Source organism: Aotus nancymaae, unplaced genomic scaffold (assembly GCF_030222135.1).
Source record: "Aotus nancymaae isolate 86718 unplaced genomic scaffold, 86718_ANA_hifiasm-v0.15.2.pri h1tg000040l, whole genome shotgun sequence".
Classification (NCBI taxonomy): Eukaryota; Metazoa; Chordata; class Mammalia; order Primates; family Aotidae; genus Aotus; species Aotus nancymaae.
The window spans coordinates 95,403,375-95,429,632 of NW_026988454.1; the positions used below are offsets into that span (position 1 = coordinate 95,403,375).

Sequence of the window (26,258 nt, forward strand, 5' to 3'; positions counted from 1 at the left end):
TACATATATGTTTATAGGGAGCTACAAATCAATCAGGAAAAGCAGGCAATCCAACAGAAAAATAGGCAAAATACCTAACGAGGACTATGAAAAGGAAGATTTTTGTTTTCTGTTCCCTTTTGTATTTTTTTTAAAGGGGTCTTGCTATATTACCCATGCTGAAGTGCAGTGGCTATTCACAGGGTATGATCATAGCACACTGCAACCTGTCAAACTCCTGGGCTCAAGTGATTCTCCCACCTCAGCCTCCCAAGTAGCTGGGGACTACATATGTGCACCATCACACCCCATATAATGTTTCACTTTTTAAAAAACACGTGCCTGTCTTATTTTCAGTTTTTAAATGTAAAATAAATGAAGCTATAGTGAAAAAAGGTAGGCAAAAAAGACATGAAAAGGCACTGAGCCTCTTTTTGTAATCAAGGAAATGAACAGTAAAAATTTAATGAGATCCCATTACAATACAATGTATTGCAAATGCTAAAATCTCTGACAACACTATGTGTTGCAGAGAATGTGAGGTTACTTTGATGGTAAGAGTACCTTGGGTATACACTTTGAGAAAAAGTTTGATATTATCCAATAAAGTTCAAGATGCACATACTTCATGACCCAGAAATTCCACTCCTAAGTCACCCTAAAAAAATACAAGCTTAGATTGCATACACAAAAGTTTTTCAAAGCAGCATTATTTAGAATAGTAAAACCTGCATATAATCCAAATGTTCAACAGTAGAATGGATCTTCTTTCTTATATACAGTACTTCTATTATGTACTTTAAATGGATGCACTTTGCAGTATGCAATTTATGCCTCAATAAAGTTGATTTTAAAAATTTCAACAACTAAAATCAAGGATGTTCCCTTTAGTGACAATTCTCTTAGTATGATTCCATGTTCTTATGATGAAATGCATTCAAAGCCAAGCCACCATAATTATTTAACCAATCCCTTTACAACGTACAAGGTTCTCACTACCTCAAGTTCACCTAATCACATTTATCGTGCAAACCACTGCTAAAATAATCTTCCAAAAAACCCTTCTGAATTAGGGGCACCAGCTGCTCTAGAATTTAAAGTGCTGCTCACAGCCTTTCCTCCCAAAAAAGAATAAAACATCTACCATTTGAGTTCAATCTACTGCTCTGGTCTTATTTTTCCACTAATTTCTATACATAAATAAATAAAATTCACTACTTTTCTAAACACTTTTTATTTAAAATTTTCATGCCTTCTTTTCAGGCTATTCTCTTAAACATGCACCCGTCTTTCACCTTAATCCCACCTATTGAGAAGTAGCTCAAAAGCTAACCTTAAGCACAGAGTCTTTTCTGAATTCCCTTTCAGGTATGTTCTCTTCACTCTCTAAACTTCTAAGTCTTCTATGTCTGATTATGTATGAAGGCTAAAAACACCATTCTTCATGTCACTCACAGGAGAAAACCTGTCTCCAAGAACTCTCAGATGGTTTACACTCACACATATAAATAACTGATAACAAACAATCTACGAAAAGCTAGAAGGACATGCTGAGCACACAGTACTCACTTAATAATTGTTGTTGAAAAGAACGATTATTTACATATTGTAAATATCCAGAAAGTCACTAATATATAAGTATACAAATAAAACGGTAATCCTAATTTTTTTTTTTAATAAAAGAATTTTACCTTTTCAGTTGCAAGTGGTTTTGCCGGCTTTTCTGGCTCCTTTTCTCTCTTTTTCTCTTCCTTTTTTTTTTCCTTTTCTTTCTAAAACATAGCCCAGAGTTTTGATAAGTTTACTTATTTTTTTTAAAAAAGGCAACTTTTGGCTCATTTTTATTAGTATGAGTCATCATTTGAGAAAGGTAGAAATGTTCAGTAATTACAATATCTAGATGCTACTGAAATATAATAGTAAACATAGCAAATTCTTATTCTCATTGAGGTTATATGTTGATGACACTAAAGAATATCTGCTAAAAAATTAAGACAGTGGTAAGACAATTTAGAACTTCTTTGATATATTAGGGTTTCTTTTGTGTTGTTTTAAAAAGAATGAGATCCCCATTCAATAAATTCTCACTATATCTTTAATTAGGTTAGGCTTCCTTACAGCAATCATTAAGTTGAATTTTGAATGAGAAAAAAAGTGAAGTAAATGATAGAACACACTTCCTTATCACACAAAGATAAATTACAATAGGTAAATATAAGGGAAAGACTATAAAATCAGTTTTTTTTTTTTAATCACAAGATGCCTTCAGTCCATCATCACAGTTTTTGCTTTTTAAAAAAGGACAAATACAGTAATTTTCTTGAGAAAAAAATGTTCAAAATAGTGCTTGGGGACCACATCCAACCGACTAGTGTAAGGCAGTAGAGGTAAAGTATAAATGACATTACGATATCCACAATTTGCATTTCCAATAAAGATTAGATATAATGTTAAAAATTTAAGAATTAAAAGTATCAACAATAAATCTTAAGGGCCAAAAGAGGAAAATGAAAAGAGATTAAACAAAGAGCATTCATGAGGCATCTAGAGGAAAGAGATGACTAGGAACTGAGAATGGAAAGCCACTGCAACTAAACATTAACCTGGGCCTTAGTTTCTTGGCAGCAAAAAAGAAAAGATAACCTGAAGAACCTAAGGCAGCATGATAAACTTGCAGAACTTAGTCAAAATACCTAAAGGCTGCATTTGTACCTATACCTTTAAAATGGTGTCTGATGCAACTTCTGTCAGAGTAAATTTGCCATTTGTACATCAGGAAAGATAATACTGGCAATCCTAGATCATAATGTGAGAGAAATAATAAAAGTTCAAAGGGCTCTGCAACCATTCATATCAAGTTCAAAAACAGGCAAATGTATGATGTTTGAGAGTGTACACGCTAGTATAAAACTATTTAAAAAAGCAAAAAAGTGATGATGATGATGATGATGATGATGATGATAAAAATCAGGATGTTAATTACCTTTAAGGAGAAGGGATGAGGTTATTTAGGAACAGAGTCACATGGGAGCTTTCAAAGTGCTAATAACATTCAGTTTCAATATTCATTACACAGTGATAGTCTCTATGAGTATTAACTTAACTATATATATGTATACATATATATATATATATATTTTTAATGTGCATTTCAGTACTAAAAAAACAAAAGGCACTAAGAACCTAGAAAGCAACTCTGCAAACTATAAAGCACTACACAAACATGATGAATATGATAATTTTAGTGTTTGCTGTGTGATTTTAAAAAGAGGAAAGGAGGCTGGGTGTGGTGGCTCATGCCTGTAATCCCAGCACTTCGGGAAGCTGAGGGGAGTGGATGACAAGGTTAGAAGACTCAGACCATCCTGGCCAACATGGTGAAACCCCTCTCTACTAAAAATATAAAAATTAGTCAGGCATGATGGCATGTGCCTGTCATCCCAGTTACTCAGGAAGCTGAGGCAGGAGAATCATTTGAACCAGGAGGCAGAGGTTGCAGTGAGCCGAGATCGCACCACTGCACTCCAGCCTGGGCAATAAACTCCATCCCAAAAATAAAAAAAAAAAGGAAAGGAAAACCTTTCATCTTAGTTCAAAATTTTAAAAGAAATTCATAGCAAAGATCTTCACATTTGGGACATGAATAAGCAATGTCTTCAACTGCAATTTTAAGAACAGGGAAATTCTAAAGCATTTCTCTTTTTAACCTTTTCTTTTATTAGCCATGAATAAAAGGCAATGGGTGTTGTAATAGTAATTCACCAATAAGTGAAAGTAGAGGACAAAGCTAACTAACTGTTGGTATATTGCTTTGTAACAAAAGAAGAATATATGGATAGAATTTCCAGAATCTGGACAGTTTATATCTCAGGCCCCCTAGACTAGGATTCTCTAAAATTATCTGTTTCAATAATGCTTTTCAGAAACAGGATAAAAGGCAACATAAAGTTGAACTTGTGCTAAAACCTGAAGAGTAATCTATATGCTTTAGTTACCAGATAAGCATTATGTCAAAAGTGACATTTTCCCTTGAAAATTAAGTATATTAACACAGTCTAGCACATACAGAAAATCATCTAAAAGGTTGGGATATTTCTCAAAAAAGATCTTCGTATCTACTCAAGTGCCTGGGCTTTATACTGGAAATAAGGAAGACGTAACCCTTTAAGGATAACTAGAAACATTACCTATTGCTGACTCAACCGTTTCCCAAATCAAAACCTTCATTTCCAAAACACGACAAGCAGTTATTAAGTGCTTTCTGTGGGCCAGGTGGTAAGTACCTTATTGTCTAATTTAATCTTTGCAACAACTATCTGAAATAAAAACTTTACCTACTGTCATCTTACAAATGAAGAAACAAAATTTTAGGAAGTAATGCCCAAAGCAACAGTTAATCAAAGTTAGTGGTAGGACTGAGGGACTATGGAGCCCAACTTTCAAGTTTCACTACTCACTGTGGTCCAGTGGAGCTTTGCTATTTATTATTGCTGTTATTATTTCTTGCAGTAACAGCTAATACTTTATGAACCCTTACTATGTGCCAGGCACTATTTTGGCTCTTTTAATCCTCACAACTTTAGGAAGTTAGTAATACTATCCCCATTTTATATGTAAAAAATAAATAAGATGTGCAAAAATCTTACATATATTATAAAATATTTTCTTATATTTTTAGTAAACTTTGGTGCAGAAAGCAATGTGATAGAACATTCTCATTAGTATATTGAGAATGAGGCCGGGCATAGTGGCTCATGCCTGTAATCCAGGCACTTGGGGAAGCTGAGACAGGCAGATCACCTGAGGTCAGAAGTTCAAGACCAGGATGACCAACATGGTGAATCCCTGTCTCTACTAAAAATACAAAAATTAGCCAGGTGTGGTGGCAGATGCCTGTAATCTCAACTACTTGGGAGGCTGAGGCAGGAGAATCACTTGAACAGGTGAGGCAGAGGTTGTAGTGAGCCTAGACCATGCCATTGCTCTCCAGCCTGGGCAACAAGAACAAAACTTCATCTCAAAAACATAAAGAAAAATATGTTGAGAATGAGTTGCTTCCTAACCTCTCAGAACTATTAGTTACTGCTATGATCTGAATGTTTGTGTCCACCCCAAAATTAATATGTAAAAATCTAATCCCCAATGTGATTGCATTAGGAGGTTGGGCCTTTGGGAAGTGATTAGGTTATAAGGATGAAACCTTCATGAATAGGATTCACACCCTTACAAAAAAAAAAAAGGCCCCAGAAAGATTTCCTGCCCTTTCCCACTATATAAGGACACAAAGATATACTGTTTTATGAACCAGAAAGTGGGCCCTTCACAAGATATGGAACCTGCTGGAGACTTGATCTTGGTCTTTCCAGTCTCCAGAACTATGAGAAATAAATTTTTGTTGTTTATAAGCTACTCAATCTATAGTATATTGTTAGAGCAGCCAGCACAGGCAAAGACAGTTATTTCTCAAGAATGCCATTGTGTCATGAGTAGAAAAGAAGTTTAACATCCTAATCACCATGACTGGTGCGCACATATGAAATAAATAAAAACAAAATTCACCAGCTACAGTTGCCAGAGGGAGAGCATGACCTGATACTCTTTAACACTGGAATTTAGCTGTAAAAATACAGCTATTACCTACTCTGATTCTGGCAGTGGCATCAGGATACAGGCTTTGAAGTAATATCAACAGCACAGGCTCTAAACTCATCATGCAGTTTGACCCACAGATGACTGTCATCCATAGAATCAAAAGCTGCCGAAAAATCAAAGAGTACTGTGAAAACCTACATTGTTTTAAACTATTTTCTCAGTAAGAACAAAATATTACAGTGTTTTGTATTTTAAAACAGTTCTTGAAACCTGGTAGCTATATGCACAAGTGACATAGTGAAATGGCTGACCTCCTGTTTAAGAAAACTGGTTAAACATTCAAGTCCAATAAGATGGAGGAAAGTATATACTGGGTTCATTATAATCAAATTATATTTGAGTGACTTAAATAAAGACATAGGGCTGGGCGCAGTGGCTCACGCCTGTAATCACAACACTTTGGGAAGCCAAGGTGGGCGGATCACCTGAGGTTGGGAGTTCAAGACTAGCCTGACCAACATGGAGAAGTCTCATCTCTACTAAAAATACAAAATTAGCCGGGTGTGGTGGTGCATGCCTGTAATCCCAGCTACTCAGGAGGCTGAGGCAGGAGGATAGCTTGAACCTGGGAGGCAGAGGTTGCAATGAGCCAAGATCACGCCATTGCACTTCAACCTGGGTAACAAGAGCGAAACTCTGTCTCAAAAATAAATAAATAAATAAAGACATAGTCTCCAAAATTTTTAAGCTCTCTTTCTCTCTCTCTCACTCACTCACTACTCTCCTCTTCTTTCCCCCAAGCCTAGACCTGTATATCCAACCATGTACTAAATACCTCAATGTTCCACAGTGACCTCATACATAACACGTCCAACTTTTAATTCACCTCTTTCCTTTTCTGCTCAAACCTGTTCCTTCTTTTCAGCTTGTATCCTTATCTCACTAATTGGCACCATCATCTACTAAGATGCTCAAGATAAAAAGTGAAAGTCACAAGACTTTCCAAAGCACCTCCATAAGACATCAATTGCTAAACCCCATGAATTATACCTTCTTAAGATCTCTCAAAATTACACTCTTTTTCATTCCCTCTGTTCCTACTTTGGAGCATGTTCCCCTCCTTTTATTCTTGGATTAGAATAATAGGTTCTCAAGTCTTTTCCTCACCTATCACCACAAAATTCACTCCCCATGGAGCCTGTAAAGCAGTGTTACAACATAAAAATCTGATCCTGTCACACCATACCCACTCCCTAATGCTTACAACTCATCATTAAAGTGCCTGGGCCTTCAGAATCAAACTCCTTCACGAGAAAGAGAGGAGCCCTGCCATTCTACTTGTATTTCAGCCATGCCATTCTACCTGCAACTCCACAAACATAGTACTTTGCCCATATGTTTTTTCACAGGCTGGTTTCTCTATTTGGAATGCTTCCTAATCCTTCCTTATATCTAATGCTTATTTAAAGCATAAGATGTATCCAGGCCGGGCATGGTGGCTCATGCCTGTAATCTAAGCACTTTGGAGACCAAGGTGGGCAGATCACGTGAGGTTGTGGGTTCAAGATGTATCCAAATGATGCCTCCTGTATTAACTGCAGTATAGTGAGTATACATCAATTATAGCCCATAATATACTGTATTATAAACTGCCATATAGTTATCTGTTTTCTTGCCTTAGACTGTAAGTTCCTGGAGGGCAGGGACTGTATCTTGTCTTTGTATATCACACATCTAGCAAACCATTTATCATTTATTCCATGTCTATGGGAAAAATGATAGTTGAAAGAATGCCTCAAACTAATTTATTAAGGCCAGTGTAACAAAAAGAAATAGGTAAAGAGTCAAATATTTGTAGGGATGACTTTAAAAATACATAGTGGTAGTATCTGCACCCTAACCACTTCCACCAGAAATGCATTCTAACAGTTGTCATTGATGATTCTGAACTCATGATCCCATAACACACACGTTTTATTTGTGCGATGGCTACTATTGCTTAAAAAAAGAAACTTGACAATAACTTTAAGTTAAATGTAGTATTTAACGGTAAATTAGCTAAAGCTAAAGCTTTTAACAACAGAATCATAGAAAGAAAAGATTTTTTTTTAAAGTTCCTATAAGTATAAAATAATAATGGGCACAACAACAAAAAACTGATTGCTTCTTAACTGTTGAGATATAGTCACGGCACCAATAAATCAGTCATTCTAAAATTAAATATAGATTTAGAGTTCTTCAATCATACCTGTGGTATAAAAAATATTCTGGAAATTGCTGTTTTAGTTCTAGGGAATCATTCAAAATATAAACAACTATTATGGTGTTCCCAAATGACACACTACAAAATGAAGTTAATTTACCATTTAACACTACATAATGTAGCTGGTTAAAACATTACCATACCTCCAATTTATTTTTGTCAACAGCAGCTTGCAGAGAAGGAGAGGACACCAAAGGCTGAAGGGGAGCCTCAGAAGAGGAAATCTGTAGAGTGCAGATGAAAAGTGAGGAGAAGAAAAAAACAGAAAGAAGGTAATGAGAATTGACAGGCACAGGAAAGAAAAAAACCCTGTATATTTTTGAGATATAGAAGCACTTAGAGGCATATTAATAAAGGAAAACAATGCATCAAGAAAGAAGTACTGCTTTTTAAAAATTTCAATTTGAAATTTATGAAAGATTTTAGTACTGAGTAATATATGATTTAAAATGGATTTTACTAGGATATAAAATCTAAAAAGTAGTCAGATAAAATCATACTAAAATATCTTCCATCTTTTTAAAAAAAGGTCAAAGCTGAGCCTTAAAGCCTAGTTTAAAACTGGTTATAGACAATAATTAAGTTTCTCTCACAGTTCATCTTTAGTCAATGTTACTATTGAAATACGAATGCTCTGAAACATGAGGAACACTGTCCAAAGTAGCAGAAAAGCAAAAATGAGTTTTTGTTTTTACTTGTAATAACTTTTAAGAATGAAAAATAAAATGGAGCTGAAATAGTAAAAGTTAATTAAAATTTTAATCAACTGTTTAAGAAAATACAAAAAAGCTAAGAGAAAAAAGAGTGGATTAATGTAATGTAACAGCTGAGCAGCAGACTTATTATAAAGCAATTTATACACTTCCTTCTTTAAGAGCAGCAGGCTAACACCATTTCCAGTGCTGTACTTGCTGAATTACCCCAAAGCATTACGAGACAGTTATATATGCAGCACAGGCAATTTATACATAAAAATGGGTTTCATCTAAAAGCTTTTTTCACACATCTTCCTGCCCAATTTCTACATGCGTAGTTGATCACTTTAATGGAAGCATTATCTTCCTGCTCTCTTTACTGCCAAAATATAACTGAAATACATTTAAAAAATGCATAGTAGATCTTTGAGGTCATAAAACTGACATCTCTATATTGTCCTATCATATCAATAGTGCCTATGAGGAATTTTTAAAACTAAAAGGTGCTATTAGAGATTAGGTCATTATGTAATGTCAAAATAACACTGCAAGATGATAAGTTCTCCCTCAATCTGCTTGTTATTAAGTCAGTTATGGCAGTAATTCTTGAATCACAACACAAGACTATAAACTTTAGGGGATTTTTTTTTCCTTGCTTGCACGCTATTGGCTCTGTTATAACTGTGTAAGCTAGCCACTTAATGAGTATTAATACAAGTTACACAGGAGAGAAAATAAACAACACAAGAAAATGTAGATATTCCATTTAAAAACAAAAAGGCCAAAGCTGAGTCTTATAGCCTGGCTTAAAACTGGTTTGTCCTACTGGATACTTGCTAGAAATCTTTAATTACCACTTTATTTAGAAAATAAGAATAAAACACTTTGGGAGGCTGAGGTAGGGAGATCACTTGAGGTCAGGAGTTTAAGACCAGTTTGGGCAACATGGTGAACCCCATCTCCACTAAAAATACAAAAACAGGCCAGGCATGTTATGACTGTAATCCCAGCTACTTGGGAGGCTGTGGCAGAAGAATCACGTGAACCTAGGAGGCGGAGGTTGCAGTGAGCCAAGATCGCACAACTGCATTCCAGCTGAGGAAACAGAGTGAGACTCTGTCTCAAAAAAATAAATAAATAAATAAATAAAAAGCCATAAGATCACTTAAACAAGAATGGAGCTGTATTATAAAGTTCATGAAAAGGAGAACAAAAATATAAAAGGAGAATATGGGCATTGAGTATGTCAAAAGTTACCATTCCTTAGAAACTAGCAAGATAATTCATTGTAAAAGTGCTTATCCTTCTTTTGAGAAGATGATAAGCTGATCTGGCCACCTGTAAAACTCAGTGGCAGGAATATAAAATTCGAATCAATAAATATTAGTAATTTAACAAAAAAAAATTTTTTTCAGACAGGGTCTCACTTTGTCACCCAGGCTGGAGTACAGTGTGAAGATCATCACTCACTTGAGCAATAACCTTGAATCCTGAACTCAATTAAAAACCGTTTTTATTGTAACCGCATTTTTTTCTGTTTTTGAAACAGTCCTTCTATGTTACCTAGGCTAGACTCAAACTCCTGGGTTCAAGCGAACTTCCTGCCTCTCAGCCTCCTGTATAGCTGGGATTACAGGGGCACATCACATTTTAATACAAAAAAAAAAAAAGAAAAAGGAAAAATGCTTCAATACTATGTTCCAGGCGGGAAAGAAAACAGAAGCTTATTCAAGAAGAAAGATATTTGAAAAGTCAAGGGATAGATGAACAAGTGAATCGATAACAAATCAGAAACATAATAGAAGAAAGAAGGCACAAAAGAGTACACAGTGTATGAAACTACTCACATAAAACTCTAGAAAAGAAAATATATCTATGGTGATTTAAAAAAAAAAACGAGATCAGTCACCAAGGCCATGGTTGGGAGCTGACTAGCAAGGGGCACAAAGGAACTTTTTGGAGTGACAGAAAAGTTCTGTATCTTGATTGTGGAGGTAGTGGTTACACAGGGATATGTATTTGTCAAAACTCATTGAACAGTACCTTAAAACATCTACCTTTTATTATATATGAATATTTTAATAAAATTATTTAAAGTCATATTAGCAGGGTAATAGTATTATGTGAGCAAGGAATAAAGAAATAGAAATCAACATACTGACAACTGGAAGCAAGTGACAGTACAGACACAGGGGTAGATGAGGGAAGAAAAAAGGACAGTGAAAAGGAGGAAAGAAATATGGAGACATGAAAAACTAGGTACTCCAGTCTTCTTTCTAAATCTCTCAAAACCATCCACTTCTAACCACCTCCACCAACTACCCTAGTAGGAAATCACCAATATCCATCTTCTGGATCAGTCCTCCTAACTGGTCTCCTTGCCCCAAATCTTGCCCTCTCCAAATCCATTCTCCATACCATGTCATTCTCAAATTAAATCTGACCACCACATATCACTGCTTAGAAGGCCTGAATAGTTTATATACATTATACAACCACAGAGTCCAAATTCCTTAATCAGGCCACAGTGTCATCTACCTTATCTCCCTATTCTTCCCTCCTCTAGCTATATTCATATACACTTTGGCCAGCCAGAGACAACTCCTTCTGGTTTCGGTTCTCTAGTCTGCTTCTCTGAACCCTAGGGGCCTTTCCTCTTGCCTCTGCTTCAGAAACCCAAGCTTTTATTAGTTCCTACCCATCCTTTAATTTTGAGTTAACACTGCCTCCTCTGGGAATTATTCAAAGTATTCCTTTATCTTTTTATAGAGCCTGGAGTAAGCACCTCCTATAATATTTCCCTATTATGTAAGTGTTATCACATGTTGTCTTAAAAAGATCTGGTTACTTATCAGTATTCTTTGTTCAACCAAAGTTCTCTGAAGCAGATATTATTTCTCTTCTGTTCACCATCTTTAGCACCTGACATTCAACAGATCTCAATAAATATATTCAACTGTTACAGTAAAAGAGGAGGAAGAAAGCATCTCAAAGGGAGAACCAAAAGGAGGCTCAATCTCAGCAATTACTGTTCTTTGAAAGTTCACTGGCTTGCTAACATACTTTTCTGAAATCCCATAGAAGTTATTCATATTTACTTTCAAATTTAGAATTCTGTAACTAGATATTAATTCCATTTCACTGGCTCTTAGTACATATAAAGCATAAGACTCTGATGTTAGAAAATTTTGCTAGAAATTGGTGGTGTCAGTGAATTCAGTAGTCATATTTAAATGTTTTCCCAACTCCCACCCACCCCTTCTATCCATGAGATAATATGTGGTAGGAATCCAGTAAAGACATTCTTCAGAAATAAAATGAATTTAAAAGTCCTTCCTTCAATTATTCTTAAGCTCAGACGTTCTTCTTTAGGCCACCATCAAAGTAACCTATATGTGAAAAAACTCCCAGAACAGTATAATTGTATAAACTTACCTCATGCAAAAGAAAAACTGACCATGCAAAACAAGTTCCTGACTCCCATCTACAAGGATAAGGTGAACAAACACCCTTTGAAAAGGTATGAAGTAACTGATAAAGCATAATGCTTAATATTTTCTTGATGAATTTTTTGAAATCTTTGCTACTACCACCCTTTTAAACAAAATAATGCCATGAAAATTAAATCTGGTAGTCCAAAACACTGAAAAAGATACAGTCACTGAAAAATGTCTTATAGATTAATTGTTGGCAATGGATTACTTCAATCTCATTTTGGAAATTCCTGGATATGTTTTCTAAGTGGAAATTTTATCACAGCAATTCTCAAATGGCTGTCTCATAAGCTTTTAGTATACCATGAAGTTCAAGTTTTTCAGAAGTCTAGAAATCATTTTAAATATATGATTTCCAATGTCTTTTGCATTCCATGGCATGTCTTAGATAAAAAAGCTGAAAATATACACATTTACTAAATTAGTAAATAACCCATATAAAACACATCATCAATTAAATTCGTCAGTAGGAGAGTTAAAAGACACTGAAAACTTAACCAAGTAACCATAGCTACCAAGTGTGTAGAAGATGCCTAAATCTTAATATTAACAGTTTAACTTTAACATCTTTGGCCAAGTCAGTAAGAAACATGTAGAATTCTGGAAAACTTAAAAAAATTTAGGTCCTTTACCTGCTATATTGGTGTATCCCATAATTAAAGAGCTGATTTAAATGTGGAGGGATTAATGAAACAGAACTCAAGCCAAAATGTTTCCCATGCTATAAAGTCTTATAATTAAGTTCAAGTATTCATTTTTCTTAATTATCTACCTGCTTACAGTCATTTGCTGCCATCATAATAGTTTATATTATAAGCAGTTATATGCAAGGCACCCTACTAAGAATAGAGTATACTTTATCTTAATTCTTGCAGCAATACTATGAAATTCAGACACTATGACATCCCTATTCCACAGAAGAGGAAGCAAATGGTAATGAAAAGAAGTAACAAAAAAAAACAAGTAGAAACCATGTTCTTTTACACTAAACCCAACTCATTAGCTGAAGAGAGACAGAGCCAGGATGGGGCAGGGAAAGAGAGAAAAGCTGCTGGAGAAAAAGAGTAAATTATGTGGCAGTTCAGCCTCATCTACCTAAGTCCTCTTGTATCTCCTAAACTCACTTAAAATACTTTGCTTCCCATTGTGATTCACTACTGGTAAGTGAGCGAGAGGAGGACAGACAGGACAGATTTCTCTTTTTCTCTTGTTCTTTTCTGAAACAGGGTCTTACTCTGATGCCCAGGTTGTAGTACAGCAGTGTGATCACAGCTCACTACAGCCTCAACCTCCTGGCTTCAAACAATTCTCCCACCTCAGCCTCCCGAGTAGTTGAAACTACAGGCACACTCCACCATACCCAGCTAATTTTTAAAAAAAATTTTTGTAGCGACAGGGTCTTGTCATGTTACCCAAACTTGCCTCAAACTCCTGGACCTTAAGCGATCCTCCCAATTCAGCCTCCTAAAGTGCTGGGATGACAGATATGAGCCACCACGCCTGGCCAACAGGACAAATTTCTGCAAAGTGTTTCAAATTTCCCCTGTCACTCAATGAATTCAGGCAGAACAAGGGAGGTAGACTCATTCTCTATGACCATAGTAGGCAAAATTCTGACAGCCACTAAAATTCCCATCCCCTGGCATACACACTCTGTGTACAAACACCCTCACCGTGACTGTGGGCAGGACTGTGGTAAATCAAATAATGAGCAGGCCATGTGTGGACTAAAATAAATGTCAGATTCTGACTTAAACCCTACCACCAGGTGCAGCTGTACAACTGAAGTACATCAACTCACTTGCCGCTATAAAGCCTGTCATCAGATGCAGCTTAATTGTCACTTACCAATGATAGGGTTTTGATATGAGTCTGCAAGTAACTGATTTATCATGGTCTCTGTGCAGTCAAACATCTCTGCCAATGTTAACCTGTATTTGTAGCCACTCCCCAGTACTAGCATCACTGCTTCAGCTCCATCTCAGATCATCAGGCAATAGACTCTCATATGGAGCACACAACCTGGATCCCTCACATGCACAGTTCACAATAGGGTTCATGCTCCTAAGAGAATGTAATGCCACCACTGGTCTGACAGAAGGTGGAGCTCAGGCAGTGGCCTGGGGATGGGACCCCTTGCTTTAGAAGGTATGAAAGAAACAAAGTATCATTTTTCTCTTTGAGGCTACAACCCAGTAAAACTTCTTTCTACTAAAAAACATATCTACCTGGAACATATTTACCCTTTTTTCTTGCCTTTAGCTGAACTTTATTTTTCCCCTTTTAGAGACTTTTCCCTTAATTTGTGCTTGAGATGCCACATGGCTCTCAAAACTATACGATCTAAAAACAGCAAGGAGATAATCACACACTGAATAGAGCATCTAGGGGAGAATAGCACTCAGCAGTTAAGTGTCAAGGAAGCTCTGAGACAGAAAAATTCAAGATGGCAGCATTGAGAGGGAAGCAATGCAGTTAGCCAGGATTGGTTAGAAGCCAGGAAGGACTCCCTATTGTGTTGGCAAAGTAAGCAAAAATCCCTAACAGTCTAGATTCCCAACAGAGCCCCTGCAATCTTAGCTATGGGAGAGTCCTTCAGCCCTCACAGCCCTGAGCTTAGTATAACGAGCTGCCTGGAGTCCACGCAACTACACTATCCTAGAGAGAATTCATCCTGGGTCTCACCCACCCACTGTGACCAAGTTGCTACTGCACAGTGCCATTTTGAGAGTACTGCCAAACCTAGACTACATCCAGCCCTGAAGCCCAATAATCCCAGCATCGTGACATCCCTGGGATCTCCCAACATCACTTGACACCTGCCCAGAAGGCCTCAGCATCAGAACACCAGCTAGACTCAGCAGTGCAGCCATGTCCCTGACATCTGAGCCCCTACACCCTGGAGAAGAGGCAGTCTAGCACATCAGGGAGTCTGCTCCAGGACATAAGGAGCTGAAGCATGTGCTCCCCAGACCTGAGAGCCGCCTGCCTGGGGCTGCTACCACTGACAGCGACTCTGCCCGCTCCAGGAGCAGAGCCATTGTGTATCCCCATACATTGCCTGGGATGCCAATACAAGTGCCTGGACTTGCTGCCCAGGGACCTGAGAACTGACTGGCCCAGTTGGCCACCACCCCACATTCTGCCTGGGGGACTGAGGAATGGCCTGCCTCCATCACTGTCACTGCCCACACACCCAGCCCAGGGATCCAAGAAAGGGCCTGGTTAGAGGCACCCCATGGCCACCATCAAAATCTGGAAAGGTCTCCTCAATGCCTGAGAACAGGCCTACTCAGAGCTGTTGCCACCAACACCAGCATGGACTGCCCAGAGGCCTGACAACCGACCTATTCAGACTGCCACTGCTGTTGGCATACTCTACCTGGGGAGCCAAGAACCCTCTTACCTAGCCACAGCCACCACCCAATCCAACCAGGGGCTTGAGGATTAACTCATCTGGGTCCTGTGACATCCACTACATATGCCCACACAATCTGCTCATGATCAACTGGGATTTCCCCCAAGCATGCACAAATGGCTTAACACACACAAATCAATAAATGTAACACATCACATCAACAGAATGAAGGACAAAAACCACAACATCATTTCAACAGATGCAGAAAAAGAATTTCATAAAATTCAACATCTCTTCATGATAAACCTTCTCAACAAATTAGGCATAAAGGAACATATCCCAACATAATAAAGGCCATATATGACAAACCCACAGCTAACATCATACTGAATGGGGAAAAGCTGAAAACTTTTCTTCTAAGAACAGAAATAAGACAAGGATACCTACTTTCACCACTCTTATTCAATATAACAACATAATATTCAACGCATTATCCTTTGTGACACAAAGGATAATGAAGGTAGATATCCCGTTTTACATTATGTGATTTTTACACATTCCATGCCTGTATTAAAACATCTCACGTATCCCATAAATATATACACCTACTATATAACCACAAAAATTAAAAATTATTAAAAATAGATTAAAGACTTGGGTGAGCACAGTGGCTCAATGCCGGTATTCCCAGCATTTTGGAAGGCCAAGACAGGCAGATTACTTGAGGCCGGGAGTTCAAACCAGAATGGCCAACATGGCAAAACCACATCTCTACTAAAAACGCAAATATTAGCTGGGCCTGGTGGCATGCACCTGTAATGCCAGCTACTCGGGAGGCTGTGGCAGGAGAATCGCTTGAACCCAGAAGGCAGAGGTTGCTGCCTGGGTGACAGAGACTGCTTCTCAAAAAAAAAAAATTTTTTTAATAATAAACACTTAAATAGAAGACCCACCACTATAAAATTTGTAGAAGAAAACATAGGAAACACTGGTCTAGGCAAAGATCTTATGAAGAAAACTTCAAAAGCACAGGCAACACAACCAAAAATAGACAAATGGGACTACATTTAACTAAAAAGCTTCTGCATGGCAAAGGAGACAATTAACAGAGTATGAAGAGACAATCTGTAAAATAAGAGAAAATATTAGCAAACTACTCATCTGACAAGAAACTAACATTCATAATATACAAGGAAATCAAACAACTCAAAAGCAAAAAAAAAAAAAAGACAAAGGTTAATAGACAAAAGATCTAAATAGACATTTCTCAAAAGACAGAAAATAGCCAACAAGTATATAAAAAAATGGTCACATCAATAATTATCAGAGAAATGCAAATCAAAACCACAATAAGATATCTTAACCACAGTTAAAATGGTTTATTATCAAAAAGATGATAGATACTGGAAAGGATGCAGAGAAAATCAAACTCTTAGACACTGTTGGTGGGAATGTGAATTAGTACAGCCACTATGGACAATATGGAGGTTTCCCAAAAAAATAAAAACAGAATTACCATATAATCCAGCAATCCCACTACAGGGCATTTATCTAAAGAAAATGAAATTAGTCTATCAAAGAGATACCTGAACCCCCATGTTTACTGCAGCTCTATTCAAAATAGCCAAGATGCAGAATTAAATTTCCACCAACAGATGAACAGATTTGTAAAGTGTGATATATATACACAATGGAATACTATTCAGCCATAAAAAGAATGAAATCCTATCATTCACAGCAACATGGATAACCCTGGGGGCCATTATGCTAAGTGAAATAAGTCAGGCACAGAAGGATAAATACCACGCATCTTCACTCTTCTGTGTGAGCTAAGAAAAACTGAACTCATGGAAGTAGACAGAAGAACTGTGGGCATTAAAGGGTAAGGGAGAGAAAGGATGGGGAGAAATTTTTAACAGATGCAACATACGGCTAGATAGGAGGAGTAAGTTCTAGTGTTCTGCAGTATAGTAGCATGAATATGGCTAATGATAATTTAGTATGTATTTTCAAAAAGCTTGAAGATACTGAATGTTCCCAACACAAAGAAATGATAAATGTCGGCCACATGCAGTGGGTCACGCCTGTAATCCCAGCACTCTGGGAGGCCTAGGCAGGTGGATCACGAGGTCAAGAAATCAAGACCATCCTGGCCAACATGGTGAAACCTGGTCTCTATTAAAAATACAAAAATTAGCTGGGCATGGCAGTGCACACTTGTAGTCCCAGCTACTCGGGAGGCTGAGGCAGGAGAATCGCTTGAACCCGAGAGGTGGAGGTTGCAGTGAGCAGAGATTGTGCCACTGCACTCCAGCCTGGGCGACAGAGCCAAAAAAAAAAAAAAAAAAGAAGGAATGATAAATGTCCCTCTGTGGATATCCCTTAGGTACTCTAGAACTCCTTGAATTTTAGATATAAGGTGCTTATATTTTTAAAAATCTGTTCCTATCTCCACTATGATAAATGTCTCTAACAGTCACGTTCTCTTTGTTTTTAGTATCCTAGGAGACTGTGAACATAATAAGTGATCCAAATTTATTTGGATGAGTGCTCAATCTATTACTGAAGACAAAACACTGAATAAAAATATGTAATTCTTGGTAATACATAAGATTAGTTATTTGCTTACTGATCACCATGAAAGAGGAAAAAAGTTTAAACCTGCTACAATATAAACTTATTTATTATTATTTTGCTTATATTGGAATAGGTGGAATACATTTTCCATTGGGTTTACTGTGATTTTTGCAAATCTTTCTGCATTTTCATTTCATTAGTAATAGAAACTCAGGAGTACATACTGAGGTAAACAAATTTTTACCTTAAAATTTTTACTCTCAAGCCTACAAAAAAAAAATGAAAAAAACTATAGAGTGAATATCTCTATAAACACCACTAATATTAGTCAAATACTAACATTATGCCATGTTTATTCTCCCTCTCTGTACAGACACAAACAAACAAAGCTGTTAGGTTTCACCAAATCACTTGAAAGTGTTAAGTATCATCACATTTAATCTCCAAGTATTTTATTCTAGCATGTCTCCTTTGAATGAATTCTCACAACTAAGCGCACCAATATTATACCTTGAGGGGGAAAAGAAACTCAACTCAGTAACAGCTACCATCCCCAAATAAAACTATTTTATACATTACTATGTAAAAATAATTTCCTAATTATTGCTAAGAAAATATATATACATAATTTTAAAATGTATGATATTTTAAGTGTTTAATATAAAACAGCATGTTCTCTAAAATAAACTGATTTCTTAAGATTGCATATGAAAATACATTACACTTTTAAGTTAATCCTTTTCCCCCTCAATGTTTACAGTGGCCTTAATTTTACAGACATTATGAAAATTCTCAATACTGTCAATTTTTAATCAATCCTTCAACAGATTTCCTCTCTAACATCCACTGTAAATGCTACATACAAGAATATCTTTGCTCTAAAATACACACTAGTGATACTTGAAAACTTAAGTTTTTTTTTTTTTTTTTTTTAATAATAGAGTCTCACTCTGTTGCCCAGACTGGAATGCAGTGGTATGATCTCAGCTCACTGAAACCTCTGCCTCCTGTTTTCAAGCAATTCTCCTGCCTCAGCCTCTAAGGAGCTGGGATTACAGGCATGCACTACCACACCGGGCTAATTTTTGTATTTTTAGTAGAGGCGGGGTTTCACCATGTTGGCCAGGCTAGTCTCCAATCCACCTGCCTTGGCCTCCCAATGTGCTTGGATTACAGGAGTGAGTCACCACGCCCAGCTGAAAAAAAAAAATTTTTTTAATAAAAAGAGATGGAGTCTCACTATGTTTCCCAGCCTGGTCTCAAACTGTTGGCTTCCTTCCACCTTGGCTTCCCAAAGTGCTGGAATTACAGGAATAAGCCACCATATTGAGCTGATACTTAAAAACTTTTTTAACAAGATTTTTTTTTATGGCCAACAATAGCATATTAAAATATCCTAACTTTATTAGGATTAGACTGAATTTTTAATATATTGCTTCTGCATACAGGCAAAATAGGAAACCCATTTGTATAAAAAATGAGATGAATCTATTTCCATTGTCTCTAAATTGCTTGACAGATGACTTCACAAAAAGATTAACTGGTTTATAGCTTGCTTATTAATCTAGGAATCATAGTCCAAAAACATGATTTCAACAATAAAGGCAATTAGCCTTAGACTATAATTAACTTGGATGAGAAAATTTAACTAAAAAGAAACAGCTGATAATACATAGAGTCCTGCATCATTTAACAATGGGAATACATTCTGAGAAATGTATCATTGCATGATCCCATCATCGTGAAAACATCTAAGAGTGTGCTCATACAAACCTAGGTGGTACAACACCCTAACATCTATTATTCCTAGGTTACAAACCTGTAAAGCATGTTACTGTAGTGAATACTGTAGGCAATTCTAACACAATGGTATTTGTATATGTAAATATATCTAAACACAGAGTACAGTAAAAATACAGGATTATAATCTTATAGGACCAAAGTTGTATATGCAGTCAGTCACTGACTGAAACGTTATGGGGTGTATGGCAGTATTTGATCACTACTGTAAAGACTCAACTATTAGGACTACCAAAATGCCTGCAAATAACAAACGTAAATGCCATGTTTTAATATATTCCTGGGCTACTGGTTTCATGTCTCAATGGACCAACCAAAGAAAGCCCTTAGAGGAAGATATATTTGCCTTTTTTCTTTTTCATACATTTCTAGAATCTAGGGACATTCTAGCTTTTTGCAAATTTCAAAAATTAACCAAATTAAATGTGAAGTGAGTGGTTGTTAGCTTTAGAATATGCTCCTTTCTAAATCAAGAGTTCTGCTCAGCAACAGCTCATTATATAACCAAAAATATTTCCAATATTCAAATGTAAATATATGCAACTAGTATATTTTCACAATAAATAAAGCTGTATTGCATGCTAAAAGTTTGAGATCTAGTCAACGAACATCAATTGATGAGAGATGAAGGTTTACTTACATTTGTAATAGCTATAGCATTTTTATCGTAGTATTTCTTCTTTTCATATTTATCTCTGATGAAAAATTCCACTGCTCTGAAAACAGATAACTTAAGGAAAAGCATAAATTCAGTGACATGTACACTTCCCTTTATTTACTCCTCTCCACAAAGTTGGACTCTAAATTTAATTTTCCTACTCTTCAACCTGTGCTCTCTCTCACATTATTTCTGCAACTACATTCTGTAACCTACTTTTCTCTCTCCCAAGAAGTCCACCTCTTTCAGGAAATTTTCTCACTGAACGAAAATCATCCAGACTAATTCTAGAAAGAAAAGTAAATGACAATTTTAATTCCTACATAACCACCACGACCATCACCCCTACCACCAAACTCTAAATTCAATTCAGATTCACTATGGGTTTTTAGTATAAGTAAAGACATTAGCATCTATGCAAGTACCCACACTGAGCCAGACATTGTGTACTATATACATGCACATATTTTGGGTCCTTTAATTCCTCCCACAGCCCAGTAATGTGCATATTATTATTTCCATATCACAGATGAAGAATCAGCAACTTGGAAAGATTAAGCACTTGTGATTTCAATAACTATGCTCTTTTCCACTATAAATGTTGTCTCTGGGCACATCGTATAGGATTCCATCTGTATTATAAGAACAGTGGCCAATTTCAGCCTTGCAAAGTTCAGAAATGGAAAAATCAAGATGCTAAAGCCAAGGTTAGTCTTCTTTAATTTCTTGAAGTTGTCTGGACTCATCTTCCCTGTTAATAGAGTGAGTAATTTATTCTGGGATTGAGTGTTTAGAGTTACATGACATCGATAACTTCTCTTACCACTCATCATATTCCACTGAAATGGAAATGCTTCCATCAGGGGTACTTAACCTCTTTAGTGACATGAGCTCCTTTGGTACTCAGGTAAACCCTTAGCACTCCTTTGTGATAATTCTTTACAATGTGTAAAACACATAGAATTTAAAAAAAAAAAAAACCTAATTAAACTGAAATAAAATATCTCTGTGGATCCCCAAGTTAAGACATCATTCTATTTAATGGAAAAGTTATCTGGGCAGAAATACAATACATTTTCAGTCAATAACCATGCAAAAAAAGTTAAAAAGAGCCCTTTAAACTGACAGTTGAGGCAACAGATAATAGAAAGTGCTGAAAGACCACATACCAAAATAATGCTGTTTTGTTATGATGTTGATGAGACAAAAAATTTATTCCTAGCCAAAGGCACTATCTGTGTAGACTTTGCAAGTTTTCCCCCATCTACTTGGATTTTCTCTGGGTACTCAAGTTTCATCTCATATCCCCAAGATATGCACATTAGGTTAATTCACATGTCTAAATGGCCCAGTCTGAGTGAGTGTGGGTGTATGTAAGTGTACCCTGCAATGGAATGGTGTCCTGTCCAAGGTTGGTTCCACCTTGTGCCCTGAGCAGCCGGGACAGGCTCCAGACACCAGCAACCCTAACTTGGAGTAGGCAGGTTGAAAAATGAATGAATAAATGAATATAAATTATTGTAAAATAGAAATTCATCAAGTATACAATAATCATACAAATGCACAATAAATAAATGATGTAGTAAGAAAGTGCTCAGTGAGTCTATCATATTTGTTATCGTTTTTTAACTTCACAGTGGTAGGAGGTGCTCATTACAATTTTTGCTTTACAAACGTTTATTCCTTGATTTGACTCACCACCACTACGACCATCACTCACTGACTCACTAAAAATTGGGTAAATAATTATCTCACTTGTTTTTATTAATCTTCCTTAAATGTATTATATAACTCATATTTATTTTAAAGCTTAATGTTAGACATGTTATAGGTCTTTATTTAGAAATGTGATATATTTGTGACCAGAAATATGCCATAGTAATTGAACTCTTGTTTATATCAACTAGCTTGTGGTAAAACTGGTTTCATTATACGTCATTTTGCTTAAAGTCATGATTTCTAAGAACCTATCAAAGACATTCAGTGAGGCTGTATATGGTGGATATTAAAAGAAATGGGGCATTATGAAAGCACTCACAGTGGGCCAGTGATGCAAGGTGGACAAAAAAACCTAAACATTGCATTTATTAGAGGAATAATTGGATGTTGTTTATAAAGACAAGTTTTCTGGCTGGGCACAATGGCTCTTGCCTGTTATCCCAGCATTTTGGGAGGCCGAGATGGACAGATCGGTTGAGCCAAGGAGTTCAAGACCAACCTGGCAACATGGCGAAATTCCATCTCTACAAAAAAATACAAAAATTAGCTGGGTGTGGTAGTGCCTGTAGTCCCAACTACTCAGGAGGCTGAGGTGGAAGAATCACCTGAGCCTGGGAAGTCAAGGCTGCAGTGACCATGACCATATGACTGCACTCCAGCCTGGGCAATGGAGTGAGACCTTGTCTCAAAAAAAAACTTGAGGAGAGATCCAATATGGCCGGTTAGGAGCAGCTCAGGATTGCAGCTCCCAGTGAAAGCGCAGAGGGTGAGTGGATGCTGCATTTCCAGACGGATTTTTATCGCCCACAGACCAGGAGATTCCCAGGAGGAGCCCCGCGGGTTGCCAGCATAACTGTTTTGCCGGCACCCTGGCATAGCGGTTCCTGGTGCAGAGAAAACAGGACCGGGCCCCCACTGTTAGCCAGCAAAGGGAGCTCCGGGAAGCTCCAGGAAGCTCCAGAAAGGCAGAGTCACTGACTCATCTGATTGAAGAAAAGGGGACTGAAACACGGAGCCAGGCCAGGAGATTCCGGGGCAAAAAAGCGCCACGAATCTCAGCGCCACTGTTTCAGCTGGCGCAGTGGGTCGCCACATGGGAAATCACACAGATCCTGGCGCCTTTTCAACAGCGACTATAACACCTGGGAGAGAGCTGACCGTTCAATTTAAAAAAAAAAAAAAAAAAAAAACGTTCTGAGGCAGGGAGCCAGGAGATCAGGCTCAGCCGGTCCCACTCCCACAAAAACAAAACAAAACAAAACAAAAAAAAACAGCAATTGGAAACACTCTGGGTTGAGAGTTTCACAGCAAGCACAGCTGAACCTGGGACGGTCCAGCTCTGTGCGGGAGGGGCGTCCGCCGTTACCGAGGCACTCCACCACTACAGAGGCAATCTGCCATTGCTGAGGCAGCCTGCCATTGCGGAGGCAACTCACCATTTCAGAGAGTCCGTCATTACAGAGGCGGGCCACCATTGCCGAGGCAGTTCTAACTACACCCATATAAACAGGACTGCAGGGAAGTTCACACAGCAGCTGGGCGGAGCCCATAGCAGCTCAGTGAAGCCTCTGCAGGCAGACAATGACTAAGCTGTCTCCTTGCTGGGCAGGGCAGCCCTGAAAAAAAAAAAAGGCAGCAGCACAGCGGAAACTCATAAATAAAGCCCTAACTCCCTGGGACAGAACACCTGGGAAAAAAAGGGTTTATGAGTTCTGCTGCAGCAGACTTAAACATACCTGCCCAGCAGCTCTGAATGAACAACAGAGCTCACAGCTCAGCACTTGAGCTACTATAAAGGACAGACTGTCTCCTCAAGCAGCTCCCTGACCCCCCTATATCCAAAGAGTCACCTCATAAAGGAGAGCTCAGACTGACATTTGGCAGGTATCCTTCTGGGACAAAGCAGAAGAAGAAACTGGTAGCAACCATTACTGTTCTGCAGCTGCTGCAGGTGATCCCCAGGCAAGCAGGGCCTGGAGTGGACCTCAGCAGTCCTACAGCAGAGGGGCCAGACTGTTAGAAGGAAAACTAAGAAACAGAAATAACTTCATCATCAACAAACAGGACGGCCACTCAGAGACCCAATCAGAAAGTCAGAAACTACAAAGACGAAACGTGGATAAATCCACAGAGATGGGAAGAAACCAGCGCAAAAAGGATGAAAACACCCGAAACCAGAACACCTCTCCTCCTACAAGGGATCACAACTCCTCACCAGCAAGGGAACAAGACTGGATGGAGAATGAGTGTGACGAAATGACAGAATCAGGCTTCGGAAGGTGGGTAATAAGACACTTCCATGACCTAAAAGAACATGTTCTAACCCAATGCAAAGAAACTAAGAACATTGAAAAAAGATTTGACGAAATGCTAACAAGAATGGACAACTTAGAGAGGAATATAAGTGAATTGATGGAGTTGAAAAATACAACATGAGAACGTCGCGAAGCATGCACAAATTTCAACAGCTGAATTGACCAAGCAGAAGAAAGGATATCAGAGGTTGAAGATCAACTTAATGAAATAAAATGAGAAGGCAAGATTAGAGAAAAAAGGGTAAAAATGAATGAACAAAGTCAACAAGAAATATGGGACTATGTGAAAAGACCTAATCTACGTTTGATAGGTGCACCTGAATGTGACGAAGAGAATGAATCCAAGATGGAAAATACTCTTCAGGGTATTATCCAGGAAAACTTCCCCAATCTAGAAAGGTAGGCCAATATTCAAGTCCAGGAAATACAGAGAACACCACAAAGATATTCCTCAAGAAGAGCAACCCCAAGGTACATAATCGTCAGATTCACCAGGGTTGAAATGAAGGAGAAAATACTAAGGGCAGCCAGAGAGAAAGGTCAGGTTACCCACAAAGGGAAGCCTATCAGACTCACAGCAGATCTCTCAGCAGAAACTCTACAAGCCAGAAGATAGTGGGGGCCAATATTCAACATCCTTAAAGAAAAGAACTTTCAACCCAGAATTTCATATCCAGCCAAACTAAGTTTCGTAAGTGAAGGAAAAATAAAATCCTTTGCAAACAAGCAAGTACTCAGAGATTTCATCGCCAACAGGTCTGCTTTACAACAGATCCTGAAAGAGGCACTACACATAGAAAAGAACAACCAGTACCAGTCACTCCAAAAACATACCAAATGGTAAAGAGCATCAACACAATGAAGAATCTGCATCAACTAACGGGCAAAACAGCCAGCTAGCATCAAATAGGCAGGATCAAAGTCACACATAACAATATTAAACCTAAACGTCAATGGACTAAATGCCCCAATCAACAGACACAGACTGGCAAATTGGATAAAAAGCCAAAACCCATCAGTGTGCTGTATCCAGGAAACCCACCTCACATGCAAGGATACACAAAGGCTCAAAATAAAGGGATGGAGGAAGATTTACCAAGCAAATGGAGAACAAAAAAAAGCAAGAGTGGCAATTCTCATCTCTGATAAAATAGACTTTAAAGCAACAAAGATCAAAAGAGACAAAGAAGGACATTACATAATGGTAAAAGGATCAATGCAACAGAAGAGCTAACGATCCTAAATATATATGCACCCAATACAAGAGCACCCAGATACATAAGGCAAGTTCTTAATGACTTACAAGAGACTTAGACTCCCACACAATAATAGTGGGAGACTTTAACACCCCATTGACAATCTTAGACAGATCAAAGAGACAGAAAATTAACAAGGATATCCAGGACTTGAACTCAGACCTGGAACAAGCAAACCTAATAGACATTTACAGAACTCTCCACCCCAAATCCACAGAATATACAGTCTTCTCAGTACCACATTACACCTACTCTAAAATTGACCACATAATTGGAAGTAAATCACTCCTCAGCAAATGCAAAAGAACAGAAATCATAACAAAGAAGTCTCTCACACCACAGTGCAATCAAGTTAGAACTCAGAATTCAGAAACCAGTCCAGAACCGCACAGCTTCATAGAAACTGAACAACTGGCTCTTGAATGCTGACTGCATAAACAAGGAAATGAAGACAGAAATAAAGATGTTCTTTGAAACCAACGAGAACGAAGACACCACATACCAGAATCTCTGGGACACATTTAAAGCAGTCTCTAGAGGAAAATATATAGA

At 37.7% G+C, this 26,258-nt stretch overlaps 1 protein-coding gene across 5 annotated transcripts in view; it reads right to left on the reverse strand.

Annotated features, from left to right (window-relative positions):
* Window positions 1-26,258, reverse strand: part of SMAP1 (small ArfGAP 1) — a 200,752-nt gene that overhangs the window by 59,198 nt on the left and 115,296 nt on the right. For 2 of the 5 annotated variants that reach the window (XM_012471863.3, XM_064360923.1), the window contains exons 4-6: window positions 20,399-20,474; window positions 7,978-8,058; window positions 1,671-1,751 (exon numbers count right to left, since the gene is read on the reverse strand). In XM_012471863.3, the coding sequence (XP_012327286.1) occupies window positions 1,671-1,751; window positions 7,978-8,058; window positions 20,399-20,474 (238 nt within the window). The remainder of the gene's footprint in view (window positions 1-1,670; window positions 1,752-7,977; window positions 8,059-20,398; window positions 20,475-26,258) is intronic. The other 3 variants (XM_012471864.2, XM_012471867.3, XM_012471865.3) reach the window with 2 other exon arrangements.